At 46.8% G+C, this 17,466-nt stretch overlaps 1 protein-coding gene across 1 annotated transcript in view; it reads right to left on the bottom strand.

Moving 5' to 3' along the window:
* CFAP74 (cilia and flagella associated protein 74) overlaps nucleotides 1-17,466 on the bottom strand; it is a 57,707-nt gene that overhangs the window by 24,461 nt on the left and 15,780 nt on the right. Inside the window, exons 17-20 of the mRNA XM_068541146.1 lie at nucleotides 17,258-17,324; nucleotides 16,773-16,862; nucleotides 8,098-8,262; nucleotides 6,870-7,032 (exon numbers count right to left, since the gene is read on the bottom strand). Coding sequence (XP_068397247.1) covers nucleotides 6,870-7,032; nucleotides 8,098-8,262; nucleotides 16,773-16,862; nucleotides 17,258-17,324 — 485 coding nt within the window. The remainder of the gene's footprint in view (nucleotides 1-6,869; nucleotides 7,033-8,097; nucleotides 8,263-16,772; nucleotides 16,863-17,257; nucleotides 17,325-17,466) is intronic.

Consider the following 17,466-nt stretch of genomic DNA (forward strand, 5'->3'; position numbering starts at 1 on the left):
CGCAGCCTAATTTTCACACTTATTTAGCCTTGTCTGTGTGCATGTTGCCTGCACGTTTTGAACATCCCTTCCCCACTGGTGGGCCATGGATCCCGCCCCACCCCTCTGGATTTGGGGGGGCACCCCAAGAATGGCAGGCCATCCGTCAGGAAGGGCAGACCCCGTTTCCTCTCATCCAAGAAGGTCTTCCTGTTGACTTTGCACATGAACAGACCCAGTTTGATAGGAGAGGCAAAGGTCAGTGTCCCTTCTGAGTCCTTCCCCAGCTGGGCTGCCAGGCTGGCCCCGTGGAGAGCCCAGGTGCACGGCTGCGGCCTGCCCCAGGCTACCACAGGGCGGTATGCACCAGTTCTGGGGCCTGGGGTTGTAAAGGCAGAGGCCCCCAGTTCTGGCTCTTCCAATTTGGCAGACTTCTCATGCAGCCAGCAGCTACGATTGTCACCAAGTTGGGTGGGGGAGAGTGGGCCAGTTGGCCCCCACCACCCCAATGTTTACGTCCTTGTCTGCTTCAGGAGTTACCTTGGTGAGAGCCCAGACCTGGGCCCACGGGGTCCTTCCCTATGCCCTGAGTCCAGGCCAGAACCTGGGGTCAGCTGCTTCATCTTGCATGGATCCTGGTTGGGGTCACTTGGTGACCCAGGGTAGAATCGTGTAGGTCAGTTTCCTGGGAATATGGTGAGCTTCCACTAATTCTAGAATCAGGCTTGTTCATGATTAGGAAGACTTTCATTAATTATGTGTGCAGTGTATCTGCTCCATGTGTCCATTCTGTTCTGTCAGTCACAGAGTGGGTATTTACTCACTTCCTGGAGTTAGAGGCATTTCGACATTTTAGAACATTCTCAGCAAGTAGCTCTTTAAATACTGTCTTTTCCTGATTCCAGTGGACAAGTCGCTCCTTACTCATCCTCAACAGTACACATGTTGTACCGCTTCTTTCATGTTTCCATCTCTATCTTCTAGTTCCCTAATTGTCTCTTCAGCAGTGTCTAATCCACAGTTTAACCCAGTGATTGGGGTTTTGTTTGTTTTCAGTGATCATATTCTTACTGCAAGATGTTTTATTTGGTTCATTTTCTTTATTGTTTTAAAAAAATAAATTTATTTATTTTTGGCTGTGTTGGGTCTTCGTTGCTGTGTGCGGGCTTTCTTTAGTTGTGGCGAGTGGGGCTACTCTTCGTTGCGGTGCGCAGGCTTCTCATTGCGGTGGCTTCTCTTGTTGCAGAGCACGGGCTCTAGAGCGCACGGGCTTAGTTGCTCCGCGGCATGTGGGATCTTGCCGGACCAGGTCTCGAACCCATGTCCCCTGAATTGGCAGGTGGATTCTTAACCACTGCGCCACAAGGGAAGTCCCTCATTTCCAATTCTACTTGATCTTATTCCTTTGTGATTTTTTCAATGTATTAAGTGTGCTTATTTTATTTTCAATGTCTGATAATATAATATCTGAAGCATGCAAGATCATAATGCTATCGTTTGTTTGTGCCGAGGGATTTCTCTCCCATTTCTTTTTTTTTAGTGTAAACTTCTGCAAGTTTTGACAAATGCATACAGGGTGTATCCCCCACCACAATCAAGATACAGAATATTTCCATCACCTCCCCACCCGAATTCTCCCTGTGCCCCTTAGTAGTCAATCCCTCCCCTGCTCCTGGAAACCACCGATCTGTTTTCTGTGCCTACAGTTTTGCCTTTTCCAGAATGACACATAAATGGAATCACATGGTTTGCAGTTTTCTGCATCTGACGTTTTTCATTAGTGTGATGTCGTGAGGTGCATCCGCGGTGTGTGTGGGTCCCCAGTTCATTCCTTTTCATTGCTGAGTAGCGCTCCAGAGCAGAGAGGTGCCAGGTTGTTTATCCACTCGCCAGTCAGCAGACTCTGGCAATCACAGAGAAACCCTCTACATGCATTCACGTGCAGGTTTCTGTTTGAAGTTAGTTTTCACTTCTTTGGGTAAGTACCTAGGAGTGGGGTTTCTGGGTTGTATGGTGCTTGTTCGACTTTATAAGAAATTGCTGAACTGCTCTCCACAGTGGCTGCACCACTGTGCACACCCAGTAGCAATGGACGAGAGTCACGGCAGCGCCTCATCAGCACTTGCTTCTGTCGGGTGTTGGGGTTTAATCTCGCCCTTCTAACAGGTGTGTAGTGACGGCCCATCGTGGTTTTAATTTGTTTTTCCTTCTGTCTACTGTCTTTTCGTGTGCTTACTTGCCATCCACACATCTTCTTTGGTCAAGTGTCTGTTCAAGTCATTGGCCCATTTGAAAACTGGGTTATTTGTTTTCTAATTGAGGTTTCAAAGTTCTTTATACATTTTGGATCTGTTCTTTATCAGGTCTGTGATTTGCTAATATTTTCTGCCAGTCAGTGGCTTATCTTTCATTTTCTTAACAGTCTGTTTAGAAGAGCAGATAGTTTTAGTTTTGATGAAGTTCAGAGGTTTTTTTTTTTGGAAGTACAGTTTATAAGTTTAAAGAATGGATCATGCTTTTGATGTCATAGCTAAGAAATCTTTGCCCAAACCAAGGTTACACAGATTTTCTCCTATGTTTCTTTTAGAAGTTTTATAGTTTTAGGTTTTACATTTAGATCTATGATTTTGCGTAGTTTTTGTTTACAGTGAGAGGAATGGATGGAGGTTAATTTGGGGGCATATGGTTATCTAATTGTTAAGGTCTCATTTGAGGACAAGACTTTCTTTCTCCAAGGAATTACCTTTGCATATTTGTGTGGGTCTATTTTTGGACCCTTTATCCTGTCCCATTGAATCCCTGTGTCTCTCCCTCTGCCAATATCACGCTATGTGTTACTCCAGCTTTAGAGGAAGTCTTGAGATCAGGTAGTCTGAGTCTTCTAACTTTGTTCTTTTTCAAAATTGTTTTAGTTATTTTAGGTCCTTTAGATTTCTATATAAATTTTATTTAAAAAATTTTATTTATTATTTATTTTGGCTGCACTGGGTCTTAGTTGCAGCACACAGGATCTTTAGTTGTGGCATGCATGCGGGATCTAGTTCCCCGACCAGGGATCGAACCCAGGCCCCCTGCATTGGGAGCTCGGAGTCTTACCCGCTGGACCACCAGGGAAGTGCCTCCATATAAATTTTAGAATCAGCTTGTCAATTCCCATAAAAAGCCCTGCTAGATTTTGATTAGAATTGCATTCATCTACAGTCAGTTTTGGGAGAACTGACCTCTTAACAATATTGAGTCTTTCTATCCACAAGCTCCATGGATCTCCCCATTTATTGAGGCCTTTGATTTCTTTCATCAGAGTTTTGTAGTTTTCAGCATACAGACCCTGAACGTTTTTTCTTAGCTTTATAACTTAGTAGTTCATGTTTTCGGTGCTATTATAAATGATACTTATAAAAATTTAATTTCCAATTGTTAATTTCTATCTAGAAATATGCTTGATTTTTGTATATTGTATCCTGTGACCTTGCTAAACGCACTAGTTCTGTAACTTTTGGGGGATTCTTTGAGATATTCTAGATAGACAGTCATGTTGTCTGTGAATAAAGCTGATTTTATTTTTTTCTTTTCCAACTTTATTTCTTTTATTTCCTTTTCTTGCCTTATTGCACTGAATAGCTATGAGTGAATGAACATCTGCTGTACTCCCAACCTTCAGGAGAAGCAGCCAATCTTTCACCAAGTATGATGTTAACTGTTAGGGTTAGTTTTTGTTTCTTATTTTTCAAAGATGCCCATCATCAGGTTGAGGAAATTTTCTTCTATTCCTAGTTCACTGAGATCTTCCATCACAAATGGATATGGAATTTTGTCAAAAGCTTTTTCTGCATCTGTTAAGACAATCATAATGTTTTTTCTTCTTTCTTCTGTTGATATGGTGAATAATATTGGATGATCTTTGAATGTTGAACCAGCCTTGTGTTCGGAGGACAGACCCCACTTGCTTATGATGTATTATCCTTTCTCACATCCTGCTGGATCCATCTGCTAGTATCGTAATGAAGACGCAGACCAGTTTTTGACTGTGAGCACGTGCTTCCTGGCACTTTATCTGTGGAGTTCCTTGAGTTCTGAGCTGAAGCTGCACTTTTCTGGAGAGGGTTGGCCTTTGTGTGGCTGGGCCCCGAAGCTCTTCCAACCTGGGACCACTTTACCCTAAAGTCTCGGCTGGAGACAGGAGGGGGTCACAGGTCCAGGCTGCAGACCCACACGGGACTGGCTGATGGTTTTCTTTTCTTTTTTTTCTTAAATGAATTTATTTATTTATTTATTTTTGGCTGTGCTGGGTCTTTGTTGCTGCATGCAGGCTTTTCTCTAGTTGCGGCGAGCGGGGGCTACTCTTCGTTGCGGTGCGTGGGCTTCTCATTGCGGTGGCTGCTCTTGTTGCCGAGAACGGGCTCTAGGCGTGCGGGCTTCAGTAGTTGTGGCACGCAGGCTCAGTAGTTGTGGCCCACAGGCTTAGTTGCTCCACGGCATGCAGGATTTTTCCCGGACCAGGGCTCGAACCCGGGTCCCCTGCATTGGCAGGTGGATTCTTAACCACTGAACCACCAGGGAAGCCCTGGCTGATGGTTTTCAATTATCAAGGTGACCCCCTCGCCACCTTTAAAGGGCAAGGGGCCCATGCTGCTGCTTCATTGCTGCTCTGCTCTGTGGTAGTTCATACTCGTGATGCACTTGTCCGCCACGTGTGCAGCCCTCTGAGGCAGACCCTTTGCTCTGACCACTCTTGCCGTGTCCGACGTTGCAGCCGTGGGGAAGGTTCTGGGTCAGCAGGTCTCAGGGGCCCACGCTGGGAGCTGCACAGCTGATGTGAGGACCCCCACGAACCTCCCGTGGGGGGTGGCCCAAACTCCACTCGGAAGGCGGCCCCTCCCGACGTGTGGTGCTGGGGGTCAAGGCCAGCTGACCCCCTGAGCCAGCACAGGAGGCAGAGGAGGTGAGGAGGGAGCCCCACCCACTCACCCTCTGTCCCCCTGGGAACAGAACCACCTGTGTGCACACCAGCGTCTCTCCTCTCTCCACGTTTTGTAACCTCTGTTCTGATCCGCTGATCCATGTGTCCTTATCTGGACCACACTGTCTTGATTACTGTAGATTTAAAGTAGGTCTTGAAGCCACGTGTGAGATTACAAACATGGTCTTTTGAAAGATGTTTTCCTGGAGTATTAGAAAAATACCGAGGCAGGGGTCCCATGCACCCCTGCATCCCATGTTCACACCAACGTTTATCAACAGTGCACTTCCAATGCAAGGGGTGATGGTTTGATCCCTGGTTGGGGAACTAAGATCCCACATGCCACGTGGCACGGCCAAAAAAATAAAAAAATAAAAAATAAAATAAAATTAAATTAAGAACTCCGATTTAAGAAAAGAGATCATAAAGGGAGTAAAAGGACAAGTCACGACTTCGACTTGGAGGCAATATTTGCAGCCTCCTAACTGAAAGGCTAAGTATACAGGATCTGGAAAGAACTCCTATGAATAAATAAGAAAAGACAAACAACCCCATAGAAAAGTGGGTGAAAAGCTTTAACAGGTATTTCATACAAAAGAAAATACAAATGGTAAACAGGCACCTGGAAAGACAGGCAACCTCACTGGTGGTGTAAGGAGTACAAACGGGAGCCTCCCTTCCCAGGCCTCCAGACCGGCCCCACGGAGCTGCCCGGTGGGACCCAGCCACGGGCCACGGGTGGCTGTGAGCTCTTGAAATGTGGCTCTTGGGAAGGAGGAACGAAATTCTCCTATTACTTAATTTTGGTTAATTTAAATCTGAATAGCTAGATGTGACTAGTGGCAGCTGCACTGGGTAGCGCAGTCCCAGCTGCAGCCACGTGGGACAAGAACAGACGTAGTAATAACAGTGAAGCCGCGCGTCCCCCGCGATGCGGCAAAGACGCGCCCCAGGGAGACTCACACACATGGAGACGCCGCCTGAGCCCCTGCGCGCACGGCCCACGCCGTGAAATGCCCCCGATGGGAGCCGGTGGGAGTGGCCTGTGACCGAGGCATGTTCGTGAGACGAGCCGCCACGCAGCGGAGGACCCCCACCCAGTCCACGTGGACGCCCCGCACAGCTCAGCAGCCAAACAACTCAGGATGCACTCGCCGCGGCTCCGACGCAGGAGAAATCCAGCTGTTTCTGACCGTGAACGTGGATGGAAAAAGTAAAGCGAGGCAAGGAAATGCTGAAGACAACGCCAGAGGGATGTCCCGGAGGGAGGCGGTGTGTCCAGCGAGGGCGGCCGCACGGACCCTCGTCCTCCTCAAGCTCCGCCTGGGCTCGGGCTGCCTACTTCCTGGCTCTTCTTTAAACTGTCCTCACGTGTTATACGCACTTGACTTCCGGACGGAGTTCAGGGCGGCCCCAGCCAGCCTGGGGCCTTCAGCGACCCCATCAGCAGAGCCCCCAGACCTCCTCCCCATCCCCTCCCTCCCTCCCTCCATCAGGCAGCGCTCCTCAGAAGTCCCAACAAGGACCACCAAGGGCCGGGAGGAGGGCAAATTCCCCCTGTGGCCAGCCTGGTGGTCCAAAGCTGGGGATTTCCTTTAAGTCTTCTGTTAGCTTAAACATGGATGCAAATTTTAATCCACTCCATAACCAGTATGTAGTTGAATATATAAATACGTAAGAATATTTTCTTACTTACTTAAAACTGGAGCCCTGGAAAAATTCTGCACCGCCCAGACCCCTGGCACCACACTGGCACAACCGGGCTTCGCCAGACGCAACCGTGCTCGGAGTGGCTCCCGGAATCTGTGCCTCTGGGGCCCTCCGACCCAGCCTGCCAGGCCCTCTGCCCGTCAAACGGCTGGGACCCGGGGCCCTGCCGCCAAGGTGCCCCAGAGCCGCGTGCTGAGCGCAGGCCGCGGGCCCGGCTCACCTACGGGGCGCCCCTCCTCCTGTTCCTTCACGTCCAGCTTTCCGGACTCCTTCTGGCTCGGCACGTCTGTGGGCGAGGACTCACTGCCCTCCATCAGCTGCTCAGAAAAACTGGTGGCGATTTTATCGTAAAAACCTTTGTCTTCATATGTAAAGCTACTGCTCTGAAAAAGAGAATGTGACACCTTTACTGGCACTTTCCACTTGCCTTTCCCATCAACCGTCCAGACCCGCCATCTGGGGAGGGCCACGTTGAGAGCCAGGCCGTGATCCGGGCTGGGGGCCGCGGGCTCCCACACCACCCCTCAACAGCTCTCTGGCGACCCGTGCCGGGCTCGTCCGGGGCTCAGGCCCCCTCTAGCCCGGGCGGGCTCCTCCTCGGCCCTGTCCCGGAGCCTGCTGCATGTGGGCACACAGCCAATTCCTCCAGGACGCCTGCTCTTCCCCCACGTGGGCTTGGGCCCCCCAGGCTCCAGCCCTGAGCTCTCCTGGCTTCAGCTCAGATCCCAGCAGGCTGAGAGCGGCCCAACCCCACCTCTGCTCCTTTCCCAGAGGTCACTGACCCCCAGTCCTCTTCCCTGGGCTCATAACAGACCAACCGAGTGCCTGCCGCGTGCAACTCAGGGGCCATGGGGGGACACACGGGGCACTGCCTGGCTGGAGCTGCCGTCCAGCTGGACAGACACCCACCAGGAGAGGGCTGGTGCCCGCGGGGAGCCCTGAGGGCCCAGGCGCTTGTCCTCACCCCCAAATAATCCCCCCCAGGGTCCACTGGCTGCGCTGGAAGTTGTCTCCACTGATGGGGTCCCACCTGTTTCTGCTTCCTCAGCAGCACACGTGCACAGCCTTCCCGTGAGAGGACCAGGGCCCCCCTCGCACCTTTGGGAGAGGTGCAGGTGCGGGGCAGGGTTTGCTGTGCTTTTCAGCCTGGGGTGTCTGGGCTGGACCGCCCGTCCCCACAGGCTGGGACTTTAGGGCCTGGAGCACTTGGCCACCACCTTGCCAACACTTGTGACGGGACAGCATCCTGCTGCCCTAGGTGCACTCCTTACGGAGACAGATCTCTTCCACCTAGACTGACTGGAGGCCGTCCTGCTGCTGGGCCTTCTCCCGCCCACATCGACGTGGCCCCCTGTACACTCGTGGGACTGTGTCTCGGGGCAGGAGACGCCACATGCTGCCCTCGGCTGAGCAGTCACGGCGTCGGCCAGGAACAGCAGCACACTCACTGTGTTGAGGGCCGACGGGGACGTGTCCGTCTCACAGCACTCTGATGCCAGGAGAAACCTGAACCTGGTGCCCAAGCCCCCGAGGTTGGTCAGCGTGACGGTCCGGGATGCAGTCTCACCCACCACATGGCTGCCGAAGTCGATGAGCTCCTTGTCGAGGGACAGCTGCCAAAAGACCCCGAGTGAGCCAGGGTGACCACACCAGGCTCACAGCAAGGTCTCCTCTCCCACCTGTCACCCTGCACCCCTGAGGGGACACAGGAGCTCTGGCCCTGTCTTCATGCTCAGAGGTGAGGCCTGCCTCTGGCTCGTGGGGGGAGGCAGGGCCTCTGCACAACCCAGGACACAATCCACATCCCAGAAATCATAGACCTGTGTACTGATCATGACAGTTTGGGAGCACCTGAGTCCAAGTTTTAAAAAGCCAGGGACTTCCCTGGTGGCGCAGTGGTTAAGAATCTGTTTGCCAATGCAGGGGACACGGGTTTGAGCCCTGGTCCGGGAAGATCCCGCATCTGCGGAGCAACTAAGCCCGTGCGCCACAACTACTGAGCCTGCGCTCTAGAGCCCACAAGCCACAGCTACTGAAGCCTGTGCTCCGCAGCAAGAGAAGCCACCGCAATGAGAGGCCCACGCACCGCAAAGAAGCGTAGCCCCTGCTCACCACAACTAGAGAAAGCCCGCGTGCAGCAACGAAGACCCAACGCAGCCAAAAATAAATACCTAAATAAATAAATTTATGAAAAAAAAAGTCAAGCCAGCTAAAAAGAAATGAGCTAGCAAGCCATAAACAGACATGGAGAAACCTTAAACTAAGTGAAAGAAGCCGATCTAAAAAGGCTCCAAACTGTATGATCCCAATTCTATGACTTTCGGGAAAAGGCAAAACTATGGAGATAATAAAAAGATCAATGGTTATATATTAATAAAAAACTCAATACAGCAAGAAGATATTACAAGTACAGTCAGTTACACACCCAATGGAAGACTATCAAAATATATGAAGCAAAAACTGATGGAATTGAAGGAGAAATAGAAAGTTTTACAATACTCCTCCTCTCATGATAACAAACAGAACAACCAGACAGAAGATAAGTAAGGAAATACAGGACTTAGGAACATAATAAACCAATGAGATCTAACAGACGTATACAGGACACTCCACCCAACAACAACACACATGTTATTCTCAGGTGCACACAGGACATTTTCCAGGATTGACCATACGTTAGGCCACAAACTAAGTTTCAATAGACTTAAAAAGATAGATATCGTACAAAGTATCTTCTCTGACCACAACAGGATGACGTTAGAAATCAATAACATAAAGAAAACGGAAAAATTCACAAAATTGTGGAAATTAAACAACACACTTTTAAGCATCAAATGGATCAAAGAAGAAATCACAAGAGAAGTTATAAAATAATAAAAATGAGTGAAAACAAAAACACAACATACCAAAACTTATGGGATGCAGTGGAAGGGGTGCTAAAGGGGAAATTTATAGCTTACATTAAAAAACTTACATTACAGGGGCTTCCCTGGTGGCGCAGTGGTTAATAATCCACCTGCCAGGGCAGGGGACATGGGTTCAAGCCCTGATCCGGGAAGATCCCACATGCCACGGAGCAACTAAGCCTGTCCGCCACAACTACTGAGCCTGCGCTCTAAAGCCCGCGAGCCAGAACTACTGAGCCCACGTGCCACAACTACTGAAGCCCGTGCTCCTAGAGCCCATGCTCCACAACAAGAGAAGCCACCGCAATGAGAAGCCCCTGCACCGCAACAAAGAGTAGCCCCCGCTCGCCTCAACTAGAGAAAGCCTGTGCAGAGCAACGAAGACCCAAAGCAGCCAAAAATAAATAAATTTATTACAGAAAAAACTTACATTACATTACATTACATAGCTCACGTTAAAAAACAAGACAGGGAGTTTCCTGGTGGTCCAGTGGTTGGGACTCTGAACTTTCACTGTGGAGGGCCAGGGGTTAATTCCTGGTCGGGGAACTAGGATTCCACAAGCCGCATGGTGCAGCCAAAAAACCAAAACCAAAACCAAAACAAAACATAAAACAAGACAGATCTCAAATCAACAACTTATGTTTGCTACTCAAGAAATTAGGAAAAGAACAAAGTAAATCCAAAACTAGCAGACAGAAGAAAATAATAAAGATCAGAGCAGAGATAAACAAAAGAGAGAATAGAAAAATAAAGAAAATTAATGAAATCAAAAGTTGGTTCTTCAAAAAGATCAACAAAATTGACGAACTTCTGCTAGATGGACTAAGAAAAGAAAGACTCAAATTACTAAAATCAGAAATGGAAGTGGGGACATTAATACTGATTCTACAGAAGTAAAAAGGATTGTAAGTGAGTACTATAAACAATCGTACCAACAAACTGCAACAAACCCAGACGAAATGTACAAATTCCTGGAAACACAAAACCTACCAACACTGAACCACAAAAGAAATAAGACAATTTGAATAGACCTATGACTAGTAAGAAGACTGAATGTATAATAAAAAATCTCCTGACAAAGAAGAGCCCTGGAGCTGATGGCGTCACTGATGAATTCTACCAAACAGTTAAAGAATACCAACGCTTCTCAAACTTTCCAAATAAACTGAAGAGGTAGAAACACTTCATAACTCATTCTAGGAGGCTGGCATAACCCTGATACCAAAGCCAGACAAAGATACCACAACAAAAGAAAACTACAGACCAAAATCCCTTATGAATATTGATGCAAAAACCCTCAACAAAATATTAGCAAACAGAATATACACAATGACCAAGTGGAATTTATTCCTGGAATGTAAGGATGGTTGAATGTCAAAATATCAATCAATGAAGTATGTGACATCAGCAAAATGAAGGGGAAAACCCCACACGATTATCTCAATTGATGCAGAAAAAGCATCTGACAAAATTCAACACCCTTTTATAATAAAAGCACTCAACAAAATAGAAATAGAAAGAAATTACCTTTATATAATAAAAGCCAAGTATGAAAGACCCACAGCAAACATAATATTCAATGGTGAAAGACTGAAAGCTTTTACTTTAAGATGAGGAATGAGGGAAGGATGCCTGCTTTCCCCACTTCTATTCGACATAGTACTAGAAATTCTAGCCACAGCAATTAGTCAAGAAAAAAATCGGTATCCAAATTGGAAAGGAAGAAGTAAAATTATCTCTGCAGATTACATGATCTTATATGCAGAAAATCCTAAAGACTCCACAAGAAAGCTGTTAGATCTAATAAACAAATTCAGCAAAGTTGCAAGATACAAAGTCAACACAAAAAAATCAGTTGCATTTCTGTACATGAACAATGAACAATCTGAAAAGGAAATTACAAAAACAAATCCATTTACGATGACATAAAAAAAGAATAAAATTTTTAGGAGTTATCTTAGCCAAGGAGGTGAAGGACTTGTAAAATAAAACTACAAAACATTGTTGAAAGAAGACATAAATAAATGGAAACACATCCCATATTCATGGACTGTAAGACTTACTATTGTTAAGAAATCAGTATTACCCAAAGCAATCTACAGAGTCAATGCAATCCCTATCAAAATTCAAATGACATTTTTTACAGCAACAGGAAAATACATTCTAATATTCATGTGGAATCGCAAGGGACCCAGAATAGCCCAAACAATCTTGAAAAGGAAGAACAAAACTGGAGGAGTCACTCTTCCTCATTTCAAAACTTACTGCAAAGCTACAGTGATCAAAACAGTGTGGCACTGGCGTAAAGACAGACATATAGACCAATGGAGTAGAACAGAGAGCCCAGAAATAAACCCTCACATATATGGTCAAATAACTTACGACAAGGGTGCCAAGACCATTCAATGGGGGAAAAGACAGTCTTTTCAACAAATGGTCCTGGGGAAAGTGAATGTCCACATGCAAAAGAATTACCTAATTCCATACACAAAAATTACTTAAAATGTATCAAGGACCTAAGTATAAGACCTAAAGCAATAAAACCCTTAGAAGAAAACAAAGGGTAAAATCTTCACAACACTGAATTTGGCAATAATTTCTTAGACATGACACCAAAGGTGCAGGCAACAAAAGAAAAAATTGACAAACTGGACTTCATGAAAATTGAAAAAATTTTTATATCAAAAGACATTTTCTATAGAGTAAAATGACAACCCAGAGAATGGGAGAAAATATTTGCAACTCATATATCTGATAAGGGGTTAATACCCAGAATGCACAGAGAACTCCTAAAACTCAACAACAACAAAACAAATAACAACCAAATTCAAAATGGGTAAAGGACTTGAATAGACATTTTTCCAAAGAAGACATACCCATGGCCAACAAGCACATGAAAAGATGGTCAACATCACTAATCATCAGGGAAATGCAAATCAAAGCTACAATGAGACACCACCTCACACCAATCAGGATGGCTCCTGTCAAAAAACCCCAGAAAACAACAAGTGCTGGTGAAGATGTGGAGAAATTGGAACTCTTGTGCACTGTTCGTGGGAATGTAAGATGGTGCAGCTACTGTGGAAAACAGTGTGGAGGTTCCTCAAAAGATTAAAAATAGAACTACCTTAGTTGCTGCTCCTGCCCCATTGTCACATGCCCCTCCCCCTCTCCTGAAGTGACTCAAGGGGACTTAAAGGGCCAGCACACTTTTTTTCATCCCCTCCTTCATCTTTCTCTTTTTCCTCACTTGTGAGTCAGATATTAAAGGTTAGGACGTATACAGGGAAAACCAGGAAGTAACCAGGCACGCCTAGGGAAAGGCTCAGAAAAGACCTGGGAAGACAGTAAGGTTACATCTCAGGCTGATCCTCAGCACAGAGAGAGCTGACAGCAATCAAAAGCAACCAAACAGAAACAATAACAAAACACAGCAAACCCTGGGAAAAGGGAAAATCTGATTTCCAGAGTTACCACATTATTAGATTCAAATGTCCAGTGCTCCACAATCATACAAAGAAACAGAAAGTATGATTCATTCAAAGAAAAATAAATCAACAGAAACTGTCCCTGAAAAGGACTTGATGGCAGGTCTACTTGACTAGGACTTTAACACAACTGTCTTAAAGATGCTCAAAGAGGTAAAGGAAGATGTGAAGGGCGTCAAGAAAATGATGTGTGAACAAAATGGAAATACCAATAAAGAGATAGAAAACCTAAAAAGAAACAACAACAACAAAAATCTGGAGCTGAGAAGTACCACAACTGAAGTGAAAACTCAGTAGCAGGATTCAGAGGTCGATCTGATCAGGGAGAAGACAGAATCCGGGAACCTAAAGACGGGACAGTGGGGTCATCGAGGCTGAGGAACAGGAAGAAGAAAGGCTGAAGAAAAGTGAACAGAGCCTGAGGGGTCTGTGGGACACCATCAAGGGGCCAATATTTGCATTGTGGGGTCCTAGGAGGAGGAGAGAAAAGGGCAGAGAGAATATTTCAAAAACTGACGGCCGAAAGCTTCCCACATTCGATGAAAGGTATGATATAAACATCCAAGAAGTTCAACAAACCCCAAGTAGGATGAACTCAGAGAGACTCGTGTTGAGACACCTTATAATCGGACTGTTAAAGGCCAGAGAAAAAGAGAGAATCTTGACAGCAGCAAGAGAGAAATGACCCGTCACACACAAGGAGCCTCAGTAACATAATGGGCAGGTTTCTCATCAGACTCTTTAGAGGCGAGAGGGCCGTGAGCCCATTTATTCAAAGTGCTCAAGGAAGAAAAATGTCAGTTGAGAATCCTACAACCTTTAAAAGTGAGGAAGAAATCAAGACAGTCCCAGACAGACAAAAGCTGCGGGAGTTCCTCACCACAGACTCGCCTGCAGGAAATGCCCCAGCGAGCCCCGCAGGTGAGAGGAAAGGGCCCCAGACAGTAACTCCAAACTCAGCAGAGGGAAACACATGGCAATTATGGAAGCTGGTGTCACTGTCGCAATGGTTTGTAACTGCACTTTTAGTTCCTACATGGTTTAAAACACTAATACATTTTTTAAAAAAGCAATTATTAGTCTAAAAGCTAGTGTTACTGTAACTTTGGTTTGTAACTCCACATTTTGTTTTCTATATAACTTAAGAAACTAATGCATTTAAAAATTTTAGTTCGTGTTACTGGACACACAAGTTATACAAATGTAATTCTGTGACATTAACGACTGTGCAGAGTGGGAGCAAAGCTGTAAAGGAGCAGAGTTTTCATAAGCTATCGAGGTCAGCTAATACAAACCCAAATCAGACCGTTACAACTCTAGGACGTTAAATGCAATCCTCATGGGAACCACAAAGAAAACACATAAAAGGAGATGAGAAAGGAATTTAAACACTTCACTGCATAAAATCAACTAAACATAAAGAAGACAGTAGCGCAGGAAATGAGGGACAAAAGAGCTATACGGCAATGAAAAGAAATAGCAAAATGACAGAAGCAAAGCCCTCCATAGCAATCAGCCTGAAAAAGGAAGGAAATTCTGACACAGGCTACAACAGGGATGGACCTTGAGGGCACTGTGCTCAGTGAAGTAAGCTGGTCACAAAAGGGAAAATACCTTGTGATTCCACTTATATAAGGTACTTAGAGTCATCAAATTTGTAGAGACAGAAAGCAGAATGGAGGACGCCAGGGGCTGGAGGGAGTGTTTAATGGGGACAGAGCTTCGGTTTTGCAAAACGAAGAGTTCTGGTGAGGGCTGCACAACAGTGTGAAAGTATTTACTACCCCTGAACTGTGCACCTAAAAATGGTTAAGATGGTATATTCTATGCTACGTGTATTTTACCACAACTAAAGCCTGAAAAAAAAAGAGACTTAAGAACCTAATAATCAAATGCAATGTGTGAGCTTGACTGTATCCCAGCTTAAAAACTCACAGTTACAAAAGCTGGTTTGGGGACGTTTCAGTACATTTGAATGTGCACTGGGTGATAGGTGACAGCTAGGAATGTGGTTAATTTTATTCTGGATGCATGCTGACATTTTATAAGGATGGGTGTTGAGCGTTGTGATATTGCTAATTCACTTTGAAATGGGCCAGCAAAAACAGACAGGTAGACAGCTGAAGCAAGTGTGGCAAATGTTGGCAACGACTGGACTCTGGAAGTGGGTATATGGATATACATTGTACCATTCTTTCTACTCTTCATTACTTTGAAATTTTTCTTAATTAAAAGAAAAAATCAACTCTGCACAGCAAAGGAAATCACCAACAAAATGAAAAGGAAACCTATGGAACGGGAGAAAATATTTACAAATCACACACCTGATAAAGGGTTAATATCCAAAATATGTGAAGGACTCACACAACTGAATAGCAAGAAAAAAAACCAAAAAAAAACCAAAAACCAAACAATCTGATTTACAAATGGGCAGAGGAACTGAATAGATATTTTTCCAAAGAAGACATCCAAATGGCCAACAGGTACATGAAAGGTGCTCAGTATCACTAATCATCAGAGAAATGCAAATCAAAACCACAATGGGATATCACCTTATACCGTTGGAATAGCTGTTATCAAAAAGAAAAAAATAACAAGTGTTGGCGAGGACGTGGAGAAAAGGGAACCCTCGTGCACTGTTGGTGGGAATGTAGTTAGTGCAGCTACTACGGAAAACAACAGTGTGGCGGTTCCTCAAAAAATTAAAAAAGTAGAATTACCATATGATCCAGCAATTCCACTTCTGGGTATTTATCCAAAGGCATGAAATTGGTATCACCAGAAGAGTTGTCCCGGGGCTTCCCTGGTGGCGCAGTGGTTGAGAGTCTGCCTGCCAATGCGGGGGACACGGGTTCGAGGCCTGGTCTGGGAAGATCCCACATGCCGCGGAGCAACTGGGCCCGTGAGCCACAATTACTGAGCCTGCGCGTCTGGAGCCTGTGCTCCGCCAACAAGAGAGGCTGCGACGGTGAGAGGCCCGCGCACCGCGATGAAGAGCGGCCCCCGCTCGCCGCAACTAGAGAAAGCCCTCGCACAGAAACGAAGACCCAACACAGCCATAAATAAATAAATACATAAATCAATAAATAAAAGAGCGTGAATTTCTTAAAACAAAAAAAAAAAAAAGAAGAGTTGTCTGCATGCCCATGTTCACTGAAGCACTATTTACAAAAGCCAAGACATGCAAGCAACCTAAGTGGCCACTGATGGATGGATGGATAAAGAAAATGTGGTCCATATAAAATGGAACGTTATTCGGCCATTGAAAAGGAAACCTTGCTGTTTGCGACAACCTGGATGGCACTGAGCTAAGTGAAATAAGTCAGGCAGCAAAGACAGATACTGTACGACCGCACTTACATGTGGAGTCTAAACAACATGGAACTCACAGATACGAAGACAGATGGTGGTTCCCAGAGGCAGGGGTGGGGGTGGGCAAAATGGGTGAAGGGGGTCCAAAGGCACAAACTTCAGCTATAAGGTCTGGGGATGTAAGGTGCAGCATGGCGACCATAGCTCCAAACAAGAAAGGAACCAAAGGGACCCCACAGAGCTTTCAGGAGGAGCAGGGTCTCCTCCGACCCGGGCGTCTGCAATCCGGGCTCCACCCAGCGCAGGACTCGCCGGGACATTTCCAGCATTGCCGCGGGTGCCCACCTCCCCAGACTGGACGCCTCAGGCTCCAGCCGCCCACCCTCCCAACCCGGACGCTTGGCGAGAACTCACGGAGCATTTCTTCGCTGAACATTTCAGTGGAACAGAAAACCTGCCCGTCTGAGCCAGGAACGAGACATTTCCCTCCAGATCTTTGTTTACCTAAAACATAAAACCACCCAACCACCCACGTCTGCAGCTTTCCGCAGTGACATGTGCTGTCCGCAGTCACAGCCACGACCCCCCCCCGCCCGAGGGAGGGGTCCACGGAGCGCGCCCCACTCAGACCCGTTAGCGCGAGCGGTCGCACCTGCCAGCCAGTGACGCAGGGGAGCCGCCTTGTCATCCTGCTAGCATTGAAGAACACTCCAATATGTTTTGGGCATAAAACAGCCAAACGGGGGCCTGCGTGACCCCTTCTGAGGTGTGTCCCTCCTCCATCACAACACTCTGCGGAGCCTGGCGGGCAGCAGAGACCCCGATTCCACCCACCACCCTCTTGCGACAGGGTGAGAAAACCCCCTTTTCCACGGCTTGGTGTTGGGCTCAACACTCACCATGGGCTTGAAGGTGACAAGCACTTCACAGGACATGCCGGCTGACACGGGACCAGGGGGGTCAAAGCTGCAGGCACAAGGATGAAGGCAGGAGGTGAGCGTCCTGCCTTTGTGGAGCCAGCCCAGCTGGAAGCCACTGTCCAAAGAGCCGGCGCCCCGGCGGGGCTTTGGGACCCTCCGTCTCGTCTGTCCTGGGTGCTGAGCCCCTG

This window comes from Eschrichtius robustus, chromosome 3 (assembly GCF_028021215.1).
Source record: "Eschrichtius robustus isolate mEscRob2 chromosome 3, mEscRob2.pri, whole genome shotgun sequence".
NCBI lineage: Eukaryota > Metazoa > Chordata > Mammalia > Artiodactyla > Eschrichtiidae > Eschrichtius > Eschrichtius robustus.